This window comes from Sapajus apella, unplaced genomic scaffold (genome assembly GCF_009761245.1).
Source record: "Sapajus apella isolate SASKATOON/1434 unplaced genomic scaffold, GSC_monkey_1.0 scaffold152, whole genome shotgun sequence".
NCBI classification, from domain to species: Eukaryota; Metazoa; Chordata; class Mammalia; order Primates; family Cebidae; genus Sapajus; species Sapajus apella.
The window spans coordinates 936,700-949,925 of NW_022437092.1; the positions used below are offsets into that span (position 1 = coordinate 936,700).

The 13,226-nt window shown below is 52.6% G+C and overlaps 1 protein-coding gene across 5 annotated transcripts in view; it reads left to right on the forward strand.

Annotated features, from left to right (window-relative positions):
- The first annotated feature begins 1,195 nt into the window (after positions 1-1,195).
- LOC116541517 overlaps positions 1,196-13,226 on the forward strand; it is a 51,868-nt gene continuing 39,837 nt past the window's right edge. For 3 of the 5 annotated variants that reach the window (XR_004264842.1, XR_004264843.1, XM_032265744.1), the window contains exons 1-2: positions 1,525-1,810; positions 12,976-13,148. Coding sequence is in view for 3 of the 5 variants with exons in the window: in XM_032265744.1 (XP_032121635.1) it covers positions 1,540-1,810; positions 12,976-13,148 (444 nt within the window). In the remaining 2 variants the exon portion in view is untranslated. Of the gene's footprint in view, positions 1,811-12,975; positions 13,149-13,226 lie in introns of all 5 variants that reach the window. The other 2 variants (XM_032265746.1, XM_032265747.1) reach the window with 2 other exon arrangements.

The window sequence follows — 13,226 nt, forward strand, 5'->3', positions numbered from 1 at the left end:
ACAGACAGGGTCTTGCTATGTCGCCCAGGCTGGAGAACAGTAGTGCCATCATAACTCACTGCAGCCTCTATCTCCTAGGCTCAAGCAGTTCTCCCACCTCAGCCTCTGGATGAGCTGGGACTGCAGGCATGTGCCACCATGCCCAGCTAACTGTATTCATCTAATATGTATGTGTGTGTGTGTATATATATATATATATATATATATTACCCACTTATTAATCACTTACCCTATTTAGAAGGTAACTGTTTCTTAAAAAAGGTTACAATGAAAATAAAACAGATAGCAAGGGGAGAGATGCCAGATGTAGGTGATGGGGAGGAAGGCAGCAAATCACACTGCCACATGTGTACCTATGCAACAATCTTGCATGTTCTTCACATGTACCCCAAAACCTAAAATGCAATAAAATAAATGGGGGAAAAAAAAGAAAAGAAAAGAAAACAATGTCAAAAGACCCTGAGACAGTAACAGTTTCGACAGTTTCAAAGAGAGATTAGCCAGCGTTAAAGACACATTGTTTCCAAGGGAAGATCATGCTTGGGCCAGAAGGAGGTAAGGTGACAAGGGAGGCATTTGCTGAGATTCAGTCCACAATATTTAAATAACATTGAATTGGGCTGGTCACGGTGGCTCACGCCTGTAATCCCAGCACTTTGGGAGCCCGAGGCGGGCAGATCACAAGGTCAGGAGTTTGAGACCAACCAGGCCAACATGGTAATACCCTGTCTCTATTAAAAATACAAAAATTAGCCAGGCGTGGTGGTGGGCACCTATAGTCCCAACTACTCCAGAGGCTGAGGTGGGAGAATCGCTTGAACCTGGGGCCAGGGGGCGGAGGTTGCAGAGAGCTGAGATTGTGCCACTGCACTTCAGCCTGGGCGACAGAGTAAGACTCTGTCTCAAAAAAAAAAATTTTTTTTTCTTTGGTAATACTTATCCCAAGTACAATTTTACCTTTGTAGAATTAAACGGTTTTTTCTGAGTTAGTCTTTTCTTGTAGCCTGTTGCCTCCATGAAGGCAGGGATCAAGATGCCTAATTAAGTGGATTTTTGTGAATGAATGATGTCTTTGCAACCCTCGTTTGAGATCTGTCCTTTTTAACGTCCACTGTGTGCAGATGAGGAAACTGAGGCCCATAGAGTTTTGCTCTGCAAGATAGCAAGTAAAGGACAGCTCTAGTCAGATCCCCTATCCCGAAGCCTCCTCCCCACTCTTCCCTGCCCTGCCAAGCAGGACCCAAGGGAAGGGCGCCCCAGTTCTGCCTCTGTAGATCTGGGAAAGGGCCGGGCCACAGGTCGGGACCAGCTCAGAAGCAACACCCAGACCGGTTTACCCGGTTCCAGGACCTTGGGCAAAGTCCACCCGTCCCAGGGCAGGGACGACGCAGGCTACGCCGCGGCCCAGTTGCTAGCCGGACAGGGCGGGGACTTCATCTTGTCTAGGAAATGTGAGCGGGAGGCCGAGCACTGAGAGTGGGTAGGTAGTCACTACATGGGGCGGAGCCATCCTTTGTCTACCACGCCCAAGGGCGGGACATGCAAATTAACTTCCGCCTTGGCTCCCCACCCCCCCCAGGCTCCGCCCCCGTGCGCTGCAACCCGCGACTTCCAAGAACTCCCTGCGTGGTCAGTGGCCCGGGCCACGCCCCCTTCCCGGACTCGCGCTGCCAGTCCCAGGGAGGCGGGGGCAGAGCTTGCGGCGGAGCGGGAAGGCGGAGGCAGAGGCAGCGCCCAGGGCCTGGAGGCGTCAGAAACGTGGGGAAGTCGCGGCTTCTGCACCTCCCTCGGGGGTTCGGCTCCCAATCTGGTAAAAGCGCCGAGAGAATGAAAGTGTAATGGGATTTGCCAGAGTTTGAGGCTCACACTACCCTCTGACTTGGGGGTTGCTGAAGCCTTCACTTGTATTCAGGGGGGCCGGAACCACACACCTCTGTCCAGGGGAGCGCACAACCCGCTGTGTTCAGGACAGCCTAGACCCTACCCTGTTTTTTACAGTGTCTCGGGGAACCCAGAACCCTAATAGCTGTGTCTAGTGGAGCTGAGATCCACACACACCTGTGTTTGGGGAGCCCAGATCTTCCCCACCTGTGTCCAAGGAAGCCCAGACCTCCGCCGGGTCTGCGAGCCTCCTGGCCCCATGGGCCCCTCCCCCAGTATACCATTGAGTCTTAGTTAAGACATAATCCCCGCATTTACTGTCCCCCGCCCCATGCCCCAGCTCTCTCGCACCTCGGCGGCTGGCCGGACCCCCTGGGGTGCCGTCCTCCCAGCCGGCTGGCCACCCGACTGGCACCAATTAATTTCCCCCTCGGCCTGTCCACCCAGGGCCTCGGCCTGTCTGGTTGCCAGCTGCTCACCCTCAGCCAGCCCGCCCCCACGGGCTCCCAGGGAATTGCTAACAGTTCTCCTCCGTGCATCCCCCTCCACCCCAATCCAGCCCACCCCACCCAGCACTGTTAATCAGAAAAAGCTGACACGACCTGGAGGCGTGACCTGAAATCGGATGGAGAAGGGGTGGGATGTTAAACTTTGGGACCCAGGGACGCTTGGGGTGGGGTGGGGGCATGGTTAAATGGAGGCAGGGGCCCCGGTTGTACCTAAGAACCCCAAACTAAAGGCTTTTGGCTTCTACATTGGACTGCAGGGAGGGCTGACTCCCTCCCACACACACCAGGTGGGCAAGGTGGAGGCCCCGCCTCGGAAATTGCCCGTCCCCCAACCCCGACAAGATGCGGCAGTGACAGCTGTGCCTCCCCAGCCCGCACCCAGCTGGTTTCCTTTTCCTGTGCACGCTCTCCCGACGGGCTGGCCTTCGGCCTGGAGAGACTCCCTGGCCCCTTGGAAGGGGCTCCCCAGAGGGTCTTCCTGGACGAGGGGGAGGGGACAGGCTGGAGAACAATGGGGCTTCTGTGGCTGCAGGACGCCAGGCACTTCCTGTTAACCCTTTCCTCAGGGTGCAGTTGCAGGGAGCACCTTTCAGGTCCCGCCTTGTGTGGTGCGGGGAGAGGCAGGCCGAGGGGAAGTCTTGTTGCGGGAATTAACTGTTGGGTTAATTGAGGCTTTTATGAGTGTGATTAGGAGGGGTGAGGTGAATCACACCTTTTTTCCTTGATGGAGTTACAGGGCTTTCTCCTTTATTGCAGAGGGCTGTGCAGCCAGGGACCGGCAGAGCTAGCTTGGGAGAAGCCTGTGCACTGAGCTCTGAGAGATTCCAGGCTTCTCCCCAGATAGGTTACACCAGGATCTCCAGGGCATGGACAGGGATGGCATTGGGGGACCCAGCCATCCCAGGTAGATCCAAGGAACAGCCGTGTCTGCAAAGAGGGCCACGATCCCTGAGCAGTTCCCTTGGCAGCCTGGGTCTCAGTTTTCCTTGGTTTGAGAAGTTCTCCCAAGGGCCCGCCAAAAGGACGTGGCAATCTAGGAGCTCCCTAAGGGGCAGGAGTGGGCCAGGAGCCTTGGAAACGGTTTGTTCCTTCTGGGAGCACTGGGAAGTCCTGTCGAGGGAATTAGCTGCTTTGTTAATTGAGGCTTCAAGCCAAGTCCCCTCTGTTTACACAGAGAGTCTAAGAAGTGCTCTGGGAAGATTACCAGAGCCTCCAAAGGCCCCTTTGCTTCTGCCCTGGAGGCTTCCGGTTTTTTGCAGATACGATAACCTCCCCCATAGTCAAGATGGAGAATTACTGATGTTTTTGGCAGGCCAGGTCCTGAAGCTATGCTGTACTTGGGCATTTCCATGCATTCACCTTTTTTTTTTTTTTTTTTTTTGATACAGGGTTTCACCATGTTGGCCAGGATGGTCTGGATCTCTTGACCTCGTGATCCGCCCACCTTAGCCTCCCAAAGTGCTGGAATTACAGGCCTGAGCGACTGCACCCTGCCAGGTAGGCACTTACATTAGTCCCATTTTACAGACGAGGGAACTGAGGCACAGAGTGATTAAGCAAAGTGTCCAGGGTTACCCTGTACAGAAAGTCAACCCATTGGCTTTCTTCCTCTTCTGGACTTTTTTTTTTCTTTTAGTAGGAAGGAGGAGGGCGTTGGGACCTTTGTCCTGGTCCGTGAACTTTTGCTTAAATCCAGCTTCTAGCTTCTATCTCTGGTTCTCAGATAAGGAACGAGGCTCCTGCTGGGAGCTGAGAGCTGCATGCACCCCAGGTCTCCTCGCCACTCCTGGGCGACCTGTTTCTCCTTCTCTCACATCCAGGGCTGATCACCCACTAGGCTCCGTCTTAGACTCATTTGTCGGGTCACTTCATTACCCTCTTCTCTCCCCTTTCCACAGATGAGATCTTCCCGGGGCTAATCTGGGCACACTCAGTCCAGGGGCTCCATAAAGACAAAGTTATTTATTGTTGTTCACGTGTTTATTTGTTTTGTAAACATTATTATTTTGAGACCGAGTCTTGCCCTTTCGCCCAGGCTGGAGTGCAGTGGCACGATCTCACTGCAAACTCCACCTCCCTGGTTCAAGCAATTCCTCTCCCTCCCGAGTAGCTGGGATTACAGGCGCACGCCACCATGCCTGGCTGATTTTTTTGTATTTTTAGTAGAGACTGGGTTTTAGTATGTTGGTCAGGCTGGTCTCTTAACTCCTGACCTCAGGCAATCTGCCCGCTTCAGTCTCCCAAAGTGCTGGGATTACAGGTGAGAGCCACTGCGCCCAGCCCTAGACATTATTTACTGAGCAAGATCAAACTGCTAGACTGAAAAGGCTGCTGCAGGTCTCCTCACCCTGCCCCCGCACCACTCTGCACTACCCATCCTTACTGGTGTCTGGAATCAGCAGGGTCCTGGCAGAGTGCACAGGAAAGGAAATGGCTCATTGCTTCAGTCTTTAGACCCCAGGGCAGGGAGGGCCTGTCAGGAGGCCACCTAGTCAGGGTCCTATCAGAGGCCAGAGGGGCCTGGGTTACAGCAGCTGGGGCTTGGTGAGCTTTGGGGCCTGGGCTCCAGGCCAGCCCATTGCCAATCAGTCTTCACCTGAGACCCCCTTTCTCCCAGCCCCCACCCCCAGTCCCCTTCCTTCTCTCCCCTGCTGCTGAGGCCCGCCCTTCCGGAGTGAGACTTGATTTGGTTTCTCAGGGACCCGGAAGGCCTGAAGCAAACCTGCAATTACCGCCTGGTATCTGCGGGCTGCAGCTCTCAGACTCTGGGTGAGGTGGCGGTAGGTGGGGCGGGGCTCGGGGGACCCTTCCTCCCCTTCGGGCTGCCGACTGGGAGAGGCTGCTGAAGTCTGCAGTCCTGCCTTTCCACGCATCCTCCAGACACTTTCTAAATTCCTGTGGACGCTGCCTTATAAACAAATACCGGAATTTTCAAAGTGCTGTCTTGCCATTTGGGACCAGAAATTTCCTCCCAGGAGGGTTGGATGTGAAGCCAGTTTGGAGGGGAAACTGAGGGTGCATGCCCCTGGGGCTGCCAAAGCCTTCTCTTTAGTTCAGAAGTTTTGTTTTGTTCTGTTTTTGAGACAGAGTTCACTCTTGTTGTGCAGGCTGGAGTGCACTAGCGGGATCCTCACTGCAACCTCCACCTCGTGGTTTCAAGGGATTCTCCTGCCTCAGCCTCCCGAGTAGCTGGGATTATAGGTGCCCACCACCTAGCCCAGCTAATTTTGGTATTTTTAGTAGAGATGGGGTTTCACCATGTTGGCCAGGCTGGTCTCAACTCCTGACCTTGTGATCTGCCCACCTCAGCCTCCCAAAATGCTGGGATTATAGGCGTGAGCCACCGCGCCCAGCCTTTCTTCTTTTTCTTTTTTTCCTTTGTTTGTTTTTTTTTTTTAGAGACAAGGTCTCGCTCTGTCGCCCAGGCTGCAGTGCCGTGTTGTGATCATAGCTCACTGCAGCCCTGAACCCCTGTGCTTAACTGATCCTCCTGCCTCAGCCTCTTGAGTAGCTGGCACTGTAGGTACACCACCATGCCTGGCTAATTTTTAAAAATTTTGCAGATATGTGGTTTTGCTATGTTGCTGAGGCTGGTCTGGAACTCCTGACTTCAAGTGAGCCTCCTGCCTCTGCCTCCCAAAATACTGGGATGAGCTACCACACCTGGTCATTGTCCCTCTTTCTCATGACCCTCTGGACATCCCTGGGGTGGAGGGCGGGGCAGGCCCACACATCCCTCAAGCTCCCAGTGGCTCCACGGTGACTAAGCCAGCCCTGTCCCTGAGACTGGGAGGCTAGAGCTAGGCTCCGCCCCATGGCCTCACATCCCAAACTTGAACCTGGGTTTCTGGTCAGGCTGGAAGGGTGAGCTCGGTCTCCTTAATGCTCAGAACTGCCTTCTCCAGACCCAGTGGGTCCCACACAGCCAGGCACACCCCATCCCACAGGGCTCTTGGGAATTTCTCTGCCCCACCCTCGGGCTGCCTCAGACAGACCAAGGTTACCTGTGATTGTCCCAGATAACCCAAGTGGGCCCATCCCCTGCTCTGGGTGGCTCCCTCCTTGCAGCTGACCTGTACATTTTTTTTTTTTTGGTGAGACAGAGTCTTGCTCTGTCACCCAGGCTGGAGTGCGGTGGAGCCATCTCTACACTGCAGCATCTGCCTCCCGGGTTCAAGTGATTCTCCTGCCTCAGCCTCCTGAGTAGTTGGGATTACAGGTATGTGTGCCACCACACCCGGGTAATTTTGTATTTTTATTAGAGATAGAGTTTTGCTTTGTCGGTCAGGCTAGTGTTGAACTCCTGACTTCAAACGATCCACCTGCCTCACCCTCCAAAAGTGCCGGGATTACAGGTGTGAGCCCCTGCAGCTGGAAAACCTGTACATTTTGAAAAGCTGAGGATACATCCTCAGCAAGGAGGGACGCTCCTGCTGGTCTTCCCTGCTGGCCTGGCCACTCCCCGGACTGGACAGGCCCCTTGGTGGCTCTTCCCAGGCACCCAAGTGGCCCCACGCCGCCTCTTGCCTGGTGTCAGTTCAGTGAGAATCTTGCTTCTTCCCCAAACCTTTCTCTTCCAACTCCTTGTTTTTTCTTTTTTCCTTTTTTTGTTTTTTCCTAAGACAGTGTCTGGTTCTGTTACCCAGGCTGGAGTGTAGTGGTATGATCACAGCTCACTGCAGCCTCAATTTCCTAGGCTCAAGCAGTTCTTTCCACCTCAGCCTCCCGAGTACCAGGGACTACAGATGTGTGCCACAAAGGCCAGCTAATTAAAAAAAACGGGAAGGCCAGGTGCGTGGCTCACGCCTGTAATCCCAGCACTTTGTGAGGCTAAGGCAGGTGGATCATGAGGTTAGGAATTCAAGGCCAGCCTGGTCAAGATGATGAAATCCCGTCTCTACTAGAAATACAAAAATTAACTGGGTGTGGTGGTGTATGCCTGTAATCGCAGGTACTTGGGAAGCTGAGGCAGAGAAATGCTTGAACCCTGAAGGCAGAGGTTGCAGTGAGCCAAGATCGCGCCACTGTCCTCCAGCCTGGGTGACAAAGCAAGACTTCCTCTCAAAAAAAAAAAAAAAAAAGTATATATATGTGTGTGTGTGTGTGTGTGTGTATAAATTATATATATAAATAAATTAGCTGGGCATGATGGTGGGTGTCTGTAATCCCAGTTCCTTGGGATGCTGAGGCAGGAGAATCGCTTGAACCCAGGAGGCGGAGGTTGCAGTAAGCCGAGATGGCTCCACTGCACTCCAGCCTGGGCAACAGAGTGAGATTCCGTCTCAAAAAAAAATTTTTTTTTCTTTTTGTAGAGATGGGGATCTCTCTGTGTTGCTCAGGCTGGCCTCAAGCAATCTTCCTGCCTCAGCCTCCCAAAGTGCTGGGATTCCAGGTGCGAGCCACTGCGCCTAGCCTCTGGTTTCCCCACGTGGGGCCGGATCATTCTTTGTGCAGGGAGCTACCTTTGTGCACCTGGGATGTTGAGTAGTGGCGTGACCTCAACCCAGTCCCAATGAAAGATGTCTCCAGATGTTGCCAAATGTTGGGATGGGGTGGGGCGCAGCCTTGCCACCTGCTTCAGCTGTCCCACCTGTCCACATGCATGCCAACCTGCAAAGTAACTTGGAGTGTGTGTTTTCTTCCTTTTTCCTTTTTTTTTTTTTTTTCTGACACAAGGTCTTGTTTTCTACCAGGCTGGAGTTCAGTGGCCCCATCTCAGCTCACTACAACCCCCCCCTCCCAGGTTCAAGTAATTCTCCTGCCTCAGCCTCCTGAGTAGCTGGGATTACAGGCATGCACCACATGCCCAGATAATTTTTATATTTTTAGTAGAGATGAAGTTTCACCATGTTGGTCAGGCTGGTCTCGAACTCCTGACCTCAGGTCATCTGCCCTCCTTGGCCTCCCAAAGTGCTGGGATTACAGGTGTGAGCCAGGACACCTGGCCTGAGCATGTCTTTTCTAATCTTGGGCCTGGTTTGAGTCCTTGAACCTGTAGTAGTGGAGGTGATCTGTGGGTTCCAGAATCTTGTGGAGGGATTGGTGAGACCATAGCAGGACCCCTTGCACTGTCCCTCTGCCTGGAGCAAGGGGTGCCAGCCTCCCATTTCCTGATGGGTGGGCAGCCCAAGGTGGGTGGAGCCAGGCTGCCTTGTTTCTACTTCTTGGTTCCCAGGGGTGGGCGATGGCAGTGGCACCCCTGGAGCCAGAGGGCATGGGGTGCCCAGACCCTGCCTCCACATTTACTGGATGGTTGCTGGGGTGTGTGCTCCAAGACCTATGGCCCCTGTGGGCGTGGAGGAGAAACCAGAGACTCAAGCAGATCTCCCTGCCTGCCTTCCGGTCTCACGTCCCACTCCGCCTTGGCTCTGGGCCAGGGGCTGCCAGAGTGGTGACTCAGAGCAAGTGAGAAGAGGAGAGAAACAAAATGCAGGGTGGGGTGGAGGTCCTCTTCAGTTCTCCAATCTCTGTCATCCCAGTGTCCCCAGCAAGGCCAGGACCCTTGAGGCCACATCTCAAGACCGGCCGCACTGGCCTCCTGCTGCTGCTGCTCCTCCTCCTCCTCTACCCTCCCTCCTTTGTGGGTTTTTTTTTTTTTCTCCTGGAACCACGCTAGGGCAGGAAAGCGGAAATGAGTGTGGGGCGTGGAATGTCTCTGAGGTTGGAATATATTTAGGCCAGGAGGAGAGTGTCTGTGTGTGGTGCTGGCCAGGTCCTGGCGCCAGCCCGGCGGGCTCAAGGAGTGAAGCTGGGGGGCCCTGAGCCGGGGTGGGGAGGCTCCTGCCTTCTCCCTTTTCTTGAGATGGAGTCTTGTTCTGTTGCCCAGGCTGAAGTGTACAGTGGTGCAGTCTTGGCTCACTGCAACCTCTGCCTCTGGAGTTCAAGAGATTCTCCTGCCTCAGCCTCCTGAGTAGCTGAGATTACAGACACCTGCCACCACGCCTGGCTAACTTTTGTATTTTCAGAAGAGATGGGGTTTCACCATGTTGGCCAGGCTAGTCTCGAACTCCTGACTTTGTGATCTGCCCCGCCTCGCCCTCCCAAGGTGCTGTGCTGGGATTACAGGCGGGAGCTACTGCACCCAGCCGCCTTCTCCCTTTTAAAGGCAGTGTCTCAGCTTTGGGGAGGAGGATGCAGGCAGCTAGAGACAGTGGGATGGGAATCACCAGGCCCTCACCAAGGCTGGGGCAGGCCCTGTGCAGGGCCAGATACATTTAGCATCTTCAAAACAAACCAGCAAGACTAATATCAGGGTCACCTACAGCTGAAAACACGAGGCCCAGAGAGGTTAAGCAGCTTTTCCAAGTCTGCTCAGGAAAGAGATGATGAGGGGAGGGTTCCCTTGCTGGCGTGGCTGGCTGCCACCATTCCTGCATGCAGTGTTCATTCATGCAACCTTTGTGGGCACAGCCTGGCCTGTGCCGGGCCCCCACAACCTGCAGGAGAACAAGAAGCCAGCTGGACCTGGGGCTGCAAATTGCAGTCCACCGCTGGCATTGCTGGTTGTCTCTGCACAGCCCTTGGGCTAAGAATGGTTTTTACTTTTTTTTTTAATAGAGAGCCTCGCTCTGTTGCCCAGGCTGGAGTGCAGTGGCATGATCTTGGCTCACTGCAACCTCTACCTCCCGGTCCTGGTTCAAGAAATTTTCCCGCTTCAGCCTCCCGAGTAGCTGAGATTACAGATGCCCACCACAACACCCAGCTAATTTTTTGTATTTTTTAGTAGAGACGGGGTTTCACCACGTTGGCCAGTCTGGTTTTGGAATTCCTGACCTTGTGATCCGCCTGCCTTGGCCTCCCAAAGTGCTGGGATTACAGCCTTAAGCCACTGCACCCGGACTGGTTTTTACATTTTTAAGTGGTTGAAAACAAAAGAAGAAGAGTATTCCATAATACATAGCAATTTTCCAAAAGTGCAGTTTCAGCCTTCATGAGCTCAGGGTACGCAGGTCACACCCATTTGAGTCCATATTATCTGTAGTTGTTTTTTTGTACCGAGGCAGAGTGGAGCTGTTTTGACAGAGACCCTGCAAAGCTAAACAACGTTCCTATCTGTCCCCTCCTCCTCCTCACACTTTTTTCTATTTTGGGGGGAGTCTCATTCCCGTCATGCGTGCTGGAGTGCAGTGGTGCAATCTTGGCTCACTGCAACCTCCACCTCCTGGGTTCAAGTGATTCTCCTGCCTCAGCCTCCCAAGTAGCTGGGATTACAGGCAGACATCACCACATCCGGCTAATTTTTTTGTGTTTCGTTTTTTGTTTTGAGATGGAGTTTTGCTCTTGTTGCCCAGGCTGGAGTGCAATGGCACGATCTTGGCTCACTGCAGCGTCTGCCTCCGAGGTTCAAGTGATTATTTTGCCTCAGCCTCCCCAGTAGCTAGGATTACAGGCATCCACCACCACACCCAGCCACCACCACACCCAGCTAATTTTGTTGTATTTTTAGTAGAGATGAGGGTTCACCATATTGGCCAGGCTGGTCTCAAACTCCTGACTTCAGGTAATCCTTGGCCTCCCAAAGTGCTGGGATTACAGGCATGAGCCACTGAGCCCAGCACATTTATTATTATTATTTTATGCTGGGTGTGGTGGCGCAAATCTGTAATCCTAGCACTTTGGGACTCTGAGGTGGGAGGATCACCTGAGGTCAGGAATTTGAGACCTGTCTGGCCAACATGGTGAAACCCTCTCTCTACTAAAAATACAAAAATTAGCTGGGCGTGTTAGTGGGCACCTGTAATTCCAGCTACTTGGGAGGCTGAGGCTGACGAATCAGCTGAACCTTGGAGGCAGAGGTTGCAGTGAGCCAAGATCACGCCACTGCACTGCAGCCTGGGCAACAGAGCGAGACTCCGTCTCAAAAAAAAAAAAAAAAAAAAAAAAAAAAAAATGGTCTGTCCACAAACAGCTTCCCAGACTGCCTTTTCATCCATTTTCCAAGTCCCTGACTACCCAACCAGTGTCGGGTGATACCCTGGGCCATTTTTCCCTCCAAGGAAATTGAATAAACAGGTGCACTGCTCAAGGTGACAGAGCGAGACTCCGTCTCAAAAAAAAAATTTTTTTTGGCCGGGCGCGGTGGCTCAAGCCTGTAATCCCAGCACTTTGGGAGGCCGAGGCGGGTGGATCACGAGGTCAAGAGATCGAGACCATCCTGGTCAACATGGTGAAACCCCGTCTCTACTAAAAATACAAAAAATTAGCTGGGCATGGTGGCGTGTGCCTGTAATCCCAGCTACTCAGGAGGCTGAGGCAGGAGAATTGCCTGAACCCAGGAGGCGGAGGTTGTGATGAGCTGAGATCGCGCCATTGCACTCCAGCCTGGGTAACGAGAGCGAAACTCCGTCTCAAAAAAAAAAAAAAAAATTTTTTTTTAGGCCAGGCATAGTGGCTATTTCCAGCACTTTGGGAGGCCCAGGTGTGAGGATTTCTTGAGCCCAGGAATTTAAGACCAGCCTGGGCAACATGGATAAACCTTGTCTCTTGCAAAAATACAAAAAATTAGCTGAGTGTGGTGGCATGTGCCTGCGATCCCAGTTCCTTGGGAGACTGAGCTGCAGAGTCCGGGAGGTAAAGGCTGCAGTGAGCTATTACCGTACCACTGCACTCCAGCTTAGGTGACAGGAAGACCTTGCCTCAAAATAAAAAAATTACTTTTAAAGATGGGGGTCTCACTGTATTGCCCAGACTGGACCCAAACTTCTGAGCTTAAGAGGTCCTCCAGCATCAGCCTCCCAAGTAGCTGGGCTAAAAATTGTTAATTTTCTTTTAACAATATGACTGTGGCCAGGTGCAGTAGCTTACGCCTGTAATCCCAGCACTTTGAGAGGCCCAGGCGGGTGGATCACCTGAGGTCAGGAGTTTGAGACCAGCCTGACCAATATGATGAAACCCTGTTTCAAAAAAAAAATAATAATAATAAGACTATTTTATCCTATTAGCTGGGCAAGGTGGCTCACACCTATAATCCCAGCACTTTGGGAGGCTGAGGTGGGTAGATCACCTGAGGTCAGGAGTTCGAGACCAGTCTGACCAACATGGAGAAAACCCATCACTACTAAAAATACAAAATTAGCTGGGTGTAGTGGCACATTTCTGTTAATCCCAACTACTTGGGAGGCTGAGGCAGGAGAATCGTTTGAACTCGGAAGGCGGAGGTTGCGGTGAGCCGAGATCGCGTCATTGCACCCAGCCTGGACAACAAGAGTAAAACTCGGTCTCCAAAAAAAAAAAAAAAAAAAAAAAGAATACTTTTTAAAAAATGGATAATTCTCCCGGACTCCCTGCTATGGGAGTTGAAGGGGCAGATGTGGGGTGGAGGGAGAGAGGAGCTGGTGTTGGCACCGTCTAAACTGGGCCTTGCTAAATGCAGCCCGCCACCTGTTTCTGCACAGCCTGTGAGTTAAGAATGGCTTTTTCATTTTTAAATGGTTGAGGGGGAAAAAAAAAAATCAAAAGGGAAATTTCACGACATGGGGAAAAGTATATGCAATTCAAATTTCAGTGTCCATAAATAAAGTTTTATTGGCACGGAGCTGTGCTCATTCATTTACCCTGTATCCGTGGCTGCTTTTACGCTCCACAGCAGAATTGAGTCATTCAACAGACTGTCTGGCCCTCGAAGCTGAAAATATTTACTGTCTGGCCCGTTGGAGAGGAAGCTTGTGGACCCCTCTTCTAAGGGGCCTGAGACCCTCGCATCAATCTGTCCCTGTTTCAGATGGCCCCAGGATCACTTCTTCATTGGACAGTAAAGAGGTTGGTGTGATTTGGAGGCAGGAGGGCTCGCTGAGGGCTGATCCTTAACACTGGATTCCCCCTGGGGAGGAGGGGCAT